The sequence below is a fragment of the Hyla sarda genome, chromosome 10 (genome assembly GCF_029499605.1).
Source record: "Hyla sarda isolate aHylSar1 chromosome 10, aHylSar1.hap1, whole genome shotgun sequence".
NCBI lineage: Eukaryota > Metazoa > Chordata > Amphibia > Anura > Hylidae > Hyla > Hyla sarda.
In genome coordinates, this window is record NC_079198.1 from 126,976,882 (window position 1) to 126,984,381 (window position 7,500).

The following is a 7,500-nucleotide window of genomic DNA, read 5'->3' on the forward strand; positions in this document are numbered from 1 at the left end:
GTGTTATCTGTGGTGTTACATGGGACTGCAGGTAATATCTACATTATCTGTACAGAAATGGTTTTCACTGTGTGTTATCTGTGGTGTTACATAGGACTGCAGGTAACATCTACAATATCATCTGCACTCAGAGAGTTATCACTGTGTTATCTGTGGTGTTACATAGGACTGCAGGTAACATCTACAATATTATCTGCACTCAGAGAGTTATCACTGTGTTATCTGTTGAGTTACATAGGACTGCAGGTAACATCTACAATATTACCTGTACTCAGATATTTATCACTGTGTTATCTGTGGTGTTACATAGGACTGCAAGTCAGATCTACTACATTATCTGTACTCAGAAAGGTAACACTGTGTGTTTTATGTGTGTTACATAGGACTGCAGTTGACTTCTACTACATCATTTGTTCTCAATGAATTATCACTGTATATTATCGTTGGTGTTACATAGGACTGCAGGTGACTACTACATGATTATTGTGCAGATATACACTGTTGTACTGTAACACTATAATATACAGGGTTCACCTCTACATCTGCTCTGTCATCATTTCTGGATTTGTAATAAATGTTTCCACATATTGAAGAAACAAAAGACACTGGATACATTTTACTCAACAATTTGAAATTCTCGGTGTATCATAGAATTATTACTATTAATAATGATAATAATACAAATAATAACAACAACATTAATAGTAGTAATAGTTTATCTTATATTATTACTAATATTTCTATACTAATATGATGATGACGATATTATTGCTATTATTATTACTACTAAATCGTCACATTATTATTATATTATTTTATTTTTTATTGTTATTCTATTATAGATAGTTTTATATGTTCTATCATGTCATATCTTGCTGATACCTTTTCAGACCCGACAAGCTCAGCAGTAAGGACTTAAGGACTTTGCTCCTGGACCTTATTCCTGCGACCCCTGAACCCCCATCCTCTCCTGTCACAATATGATACCCCATAGTTCGCTTCTTAATTCTGACATAGTAATGTGTTATATGGTTATTTATTGTGTTATATGGTTATTTATTGTGTTATATGGTTATTTATTGTGTTGTATGGTAATTTGTTGTGTTGTGTTGTATGGTTATTTGTTGTGTTATATGGTTATTTATTGTGTTGTATGGTTATTTATTGTGTTATATAGTTATTTGTTGTGTTGTGTTATATGGTTATTTGTTGTGTTATATGGTTATTTGTTGTGTTGTGTTGTATGGTTATTTATTGTGTTATTTAGTTATTTGTTGTTTTATATGGTTACTTGTTGTGTTGTGTTTTATAGTTATGTGTTGTGTTATATAGTTATTTTTTTTTGTTATATAGTTATTTGTTGTGTTGTGTTATATGGTTATTTGTTGTGTTATATGGTTATTTGTTGTGTTATATGGTTATTTGTTGTGTTATATGGTTATTTGTTGTGTTATATGGTTATTTGTTGTGTTATATAGTTATTTGTTGTGTTATATGGTTATTTGTTGTGTTATATGGTTATTTGTTGTGTTATATAGTTATTTGTTGTGTTGTGTTATTTAGTTATTTGTTGTGTTGTGTTTTATAGTTATGTGTTGTGTTATATAGTTATTTTTTTTGTTATATAGTTATTTGTTGTGTTGTGTTATATGGTTATTTGTTGTGTTATATGGTTATTTGTTGTGTTATATGGTTATTTGTTGTGTTATATGGTTATTTGTTGCGTTATATGGTTATTTGTTGTGTTATATAGTTATTTGTTGTGTTATATGGTTATTTGTTGTGTTATATGGTTATTTGTTGTGTTATATAGTTATTTGTTGTGTTGTGTTATATAGTTATTTGTTGTGTTATATAGTTATTTGTTGTGTTATATGGTTATTTGTTGTGTTATATAGTTATTTGTTGTGTTATATAGTTATTGGTTGTGTTATGTTATATAGTTATTTGTTGTGTTATATAGTTATTTGTTGTGTTATATAGTCATTTGTTGTGTTATATAGTTATTTGTTGTGTTATATAGTTATTTGTTGTGTTATATAGTCATTTCTTGTGTTATATAGTTATTTGTTGTGTTGTGTTATATAGTTATTTGTTGTGTTATATAGTTATTTGTTGTGTTGTGTTATATAGTTATTTGTTGTGTTGTGTTATATAGTTATTTGTCGTGTTATATAGTCATTTGTTGTGTTATATAGTTATTTGTTGTGTTATAGTTATTTGTTGTGTTACATGTTTATTTGTTGTGTTATATAGTTATTTGTTGTGTTGTGTTATATAGTTATTTGTTGTGTTATATGGTTATTTGTTGTGTTATATGGTTATTTGTTGTGTTATATAGTTATTTGTTGTGTTGTGTTATATAGTTATTTGTTGTGTTATATAGTTATTTGTTGTGTTGTGTTATATAGTTATTTGTTGTGTTATATAGTTATTTGTTGTGTTATAGTTATTTGTTGTGTTATATAGTTATTTGTTGTGTTATATGGTTATTTGTTGTGTTATATAGTTATGTGTTGTGTTATATGGTTATTTGTTGTGTTATATAGTTATTTGTTGTGTTATAGTTATTTGTTGTGTTATATAGTTATTTGTTGTGTTATATAGTTATTTGTTGTGTTATATAGTCATTTGTTGTGTTATATAGTTATTTGTTGTGTTATATAGTTATTTGTTGTGTTATAGTTATTTGTTGTGTTATATAGTTATTTGTTGTGTTATATGGTTATTTGTTGTGTTATAGTTATTTGTTGTGTTATATAGTTATTTGTTGTGTTACATGGTTATTTGTTGTGTTATATGGTTATTTGTTGTGTTACATGGTTATTTGTTGTGTTACATGGTTATTTGTTGTGTTACATGGTTATTTGTTGTTACATTGTTATTCCTTGTGTCATGTACCGTTTTACATAGGTCTGCAGGACTGAGTTATAACAACGCAAAGCGGATACAAAGATCTTAACATTTTCCCCAATAAACCTTGATGGGAATTCCCTTATAATAATTTACTTGTTATTGTTTTTGTTCTCATCTCGATGTTTCCTCCTTTCTGTAAATTCGTGAGATCATTTCTGTAATCGGAAGATTATTACGTCATCTCATCCGTGAATTCTATAACATTTATAGAAAAAACGGAAACTAAGAAACGGATGAAATATGTAGCGGAGCTTAAATCGTTACGTTGATTAAAGTGATCAGATGATGCTGTAGATTACCCTGCAGTCCCATGTAAAGGTGAAAAATCTCCGACTACATATGACAGATTCCTTCAAACCAGCGGTCTTCAAACTGTGGCCCTCCAGCTGTTGCAAAACTACAACTCACAGCATGCCCGGACAGCCTTTGGCTGTCCGGGCATGCTGGGAATTGTAGTTTTTGCACCATCTGGAGGGCCACAGTTTGAAGACCACTGCTTTAAACTGTAGTATTATGGACAAAGATAACTCTCTGAGTACAGATATGTCACCTGCAGTCCTATGTAACACCACGGAAAACACAGTGATAACTCTGAGTACCGATAATGTAGTTCATGTTATCAGCAGTCCTATGTAACAAAACAAATAATACATAGTGCAAACTCTGCGTACAGATAATGTATTAGATGTTATCAGCAGTCCTGTGTAACCCCACAGACAACTCACAGTAATAAATAATGAAGTAGATGTGACCTTCAGTCCTATGTAACACCACAGATAACATACAGCGATAACTCTCTAAGTACAGATAATGTAGAATGTTTCCTGCAGTCCTATGTAACACCACAGATAACTCCCAGAGATAACTCTTTCAGTACAGATAATTTAGAAGATGTTTTCTGCAGTCCTATGTAACACAACAGATAACATACAGCGATAATTCTCTCAGTACAGATAATGTAGAATGTTTCCTGCAGTCCTATGTAACACCACAGATAACATACAGCGATAACTCTCTAAGTACAGATAATGTAGAATGTTTCCTGCAGTCCTATGTAACACCACAGATAACTAACAGAGATAACTCTTTCAGTACAGATAATTTAGAAGATGTTTTCTGCAGTCCTATGTAACACCACAGATAACATACAACGATAACTCTCTAAGAACAGATAATGTAGAATGTTTCCTGCAGTCCTATGTAACACCACAGATAACTAACAGAGATAACTCTTTCAGTACAGATAATTTAGAAGATGTTTTCTGCAGTCCTATGTAACACCACAGATAACATACAGCGATAACTCTTTCAGTACAGATAATTTAGAAGATGTTTCCTGCAGTCCTATGTAATACCACAGATAACAGTGATAACTTTCTCGGTACAGATAATATAGAATATGTTTCCTGCAGTCCTATGTAACACAGCAGATAACATACAGCGATAACTCTCTCAGTACAGATAATGTAAAATGTTTCCTGCAGTCCTATGTAACACCACAGATAACATACAGCAATAACTCTCTCAGTACAGATAATGTAGAATGTTTCCTGCAGTCCTATGTAACACCACAGATAACATACAGCAATAACTCTCTCAGTACAGATAATGTAGAATGTTTCCTGCAGTCCTATGTAACACACAAATAACGCACAGTGATAATTCTCTGAGTACAGAAACTGTAGTAGTTGTTACCTGCAGTCCTATGTAACACCACAGATAACACAGCGATAACTCTCTGAGTACAGAAACCGTAGTAGTTGTTACCTGCAGTCCTATGTAACACCACAGATAACACAGCGATAACTCTTACCTCCAGTCCTATGTAACACCACAGATAACGCTTATAGCTCTAAATAAATGTTGGATTTTCCGTTGCACAAATTAAAAACTCTTTGCTACAAACATTAATAAACAAAGCTGCAAAAGAGTGAAATTGTCCATTGACAAAACAAGTCCGAAAAATGTGACCACTAAAGAATTAAGGAAGAATATTCATCTGATACATTTGTAGATCATCACATTTAGAAACAATTATTGACTCTGTAAACTCTTCTTCTCTTTTTAAATCGAGTAATAATCTGCCGGGGTGGACAGGGCTGAGAATTCTAATTTATGTTATTTGTTGTTGTTACTTTATTTATTTATTTATTTATGTTCGTTTTTTGTTATTTCCGTTATTTCTATTTTCTATTTAAAGTTAAAGCAAAATATAAATATAAAAATAGATAGATACATAAAATAAATAGATAAATAAATACATGTACAAATAAATGATTATAACAACAACACAACAATAATAATAAATAATAAAAGTAATAATAATAATAATAATAGTAATCCTCATTGTATCAGGAGTTTTGCTCCTCTCTCTCCCCCCACATTGGTTTCTGCTCTTTACATTCTGTAGAATTTTCTTTTATTCGTAGATAAGTGAATGGTTCAGGCCCCAGCACACACAGTTTGGGGTGATCTTGGGGGTCACTTACCTGAGGTGGCCAGGAAGAAGGGGTGGTGTTCGGGTTTGTGCAGTGGGTGGTGGGGATGCGGTGCCAGGATGGTTGGGGTTGGCATCAGGGGGTAGCCATAGTCCAGAAGGGGCACCCTGGAGGTGAAGGTACTGGCACTGAAATGGCTGCTGCTCGTTGCCTCTCGCAGGGGTTTGGGTTTGTGCAGTAAAATGTCCTCTATAAAGAATGAGGTAGGTCTCTGGGTGGACACCTGATGCACTGGGGAGTTGAAGTTTAGATTCATGGTGCCAGTTGCAGGGTTCCTGGAGAGGCTGCTGGGGTCCTGGAGGGGCCCACACTCAGGACAGGAGGGTCAGTAGACTGGAGGCACCAGCAATGGGCAGCAGGATGGGCAGCAGGGTGGGCAGCCAGATGGGCAGCAGGATGGGCAGCAGGGTGGGCAGCAGGGTGGGCAGCAGAGTGGGCAGCAGGGTGGGCACTGCAATGGAGGCTCCAGGAGAGGCTGACCACATCCACCACTCAGCACTGGAGGAGGATGATGGGGATTAGTGTGAAGAGGATGATGGGATGGACTGCTGCCTGGAGGGGATGAGGGGCCCCAGTTCCAGGGGGTCTCCCACAATCCAAGACAGCAGAGGAGGAAGGTAAGGGGGGCACTGGAGGTACCAGCAATGGGCTGCAGGTTGGAGGGGTCTTAGCTCCAGCATCTGCTGCTACCACTCAGCAGAGGAGGAAGATGAGGAAGAGGAGGGTGGGATGAGGAGGACACCGAGGGGCCCGGGGGGCTCTCCTGAGAGCCAATGAGGCGCAGGGGCGGGGGGCTCAGCCTCCATAGACATTACACGTGCAGGCGCTGACCGAGGTGCTGAATCCGGAGCAGTAATCGCCTCTATATTATATCATGAGAGCCGATTATCGCCTTCATCTGCCAATAATCGCTGCCTGCAAATGGCGTAAACTGCCAGAAATAAACAGAACACACCGGAATGTACAGAAAGAATCATCTTCCCCTCCATCTGCCATGTGTAACAATATATACAGAGTCTATATGTATATCCGTATATGTACAGAGTCTATATATGTATATCCGTATATGTACTGAGTCTATATGTATATCCGTATATGTACAGTCTATATGTATATCCGTATATGTACTGAGTCTATGTGTATATCTGTATATGTACAGAGTCTATATGTATATCCGTATATGTACTGAGTCTATATGTATATCCGTATATGTACAGAGTCTATATGTATATCCGTATATGTACTGAGTCTATATGTATATCCGTATATGTACAGAGTCTATATATATATCCGTATATGTACAGAGTCTATATGTATATCCGTATATGTACAGAGTCTATATGTATATCCGTATATGTACAGTCTATATGTATATCCGTATATGTACAGAGTCTATATGTATATCCGTATATGTACAGTCTATATGTATATTCGTATATGTACTGAGTCTATATGTATATCCGTATATGTACAGAGTCTATATGTATATCCGTATATGTACAGAGTCTATATGTATATCCGTATATGTACAGTCTATATGTATATCCGTATATGTACTGAGTCTATATGTATATCCGTATATGTACAGAGTCTATATGTATATCCGTATATGTACAGAGTCTATATGTATATCCGTATATGTACTGAGTCTATATGTATATCCGTATATGTACTGAGTCTATATGTATATCCGTATATGTACAGAGTCTATATGTATATCCGTATATGTACAGAGTCTATATGTATATCCGTATATGTACAGAGTCTATATGTATATCCGTATATGTACAGAGTCTATATGTATATCCGTATATGTACAGTCTATATGTATATCCGTATATGTACAGTCTATATGTATATCCGTATATGTACAGAGTCTATATGTATATCCGTATATGTACAGTCTATATGTATATCCGTATATGTACTGAGTCTATATGTATATCCGTATATGTACAGAGTCTATATGTATATCCGTATATGTACAGTCTATATGTATATCCGTATATGTACTGAGTCTATATGTATATCCGTATATGTACTGAGTCTATATGTATATCCGTATATGTACAGAGTCTATATGTAT

At 34.7% G+C, this 7,500-nt stretch overlaps 1 protein-coding gene across 3 annotated transcripts in view; it reads right to left on the reverse strand.

The window, feature by feature from the left end:
* The window catches only part of BSX (brain specific homeobox), a 19,161-nt gene that overhangs the window by 10,388 nt on the left and 1,273 nt on the right, over positions 1-7,500 (reverse strand). For 2 of the 3 annotated variants that reach the window (XM_056544073.1, XM_056544074.1), the window contains exon 2: positions 5,406-6,345. In XM_056544073.1, the coding sequence (XP_056400048.1) occupies positions 5,406-5,670 (265 nt within the window). In that variant the 5' untranslated portion in view covers positions 5,671-6,345. Of the gene's footprint in view, positions 1-5,405; positions 6,596-7,500 lie in introns of those variants that run through there. The other variant, XM_056544072.1, reaches the window with a different exon arrangement.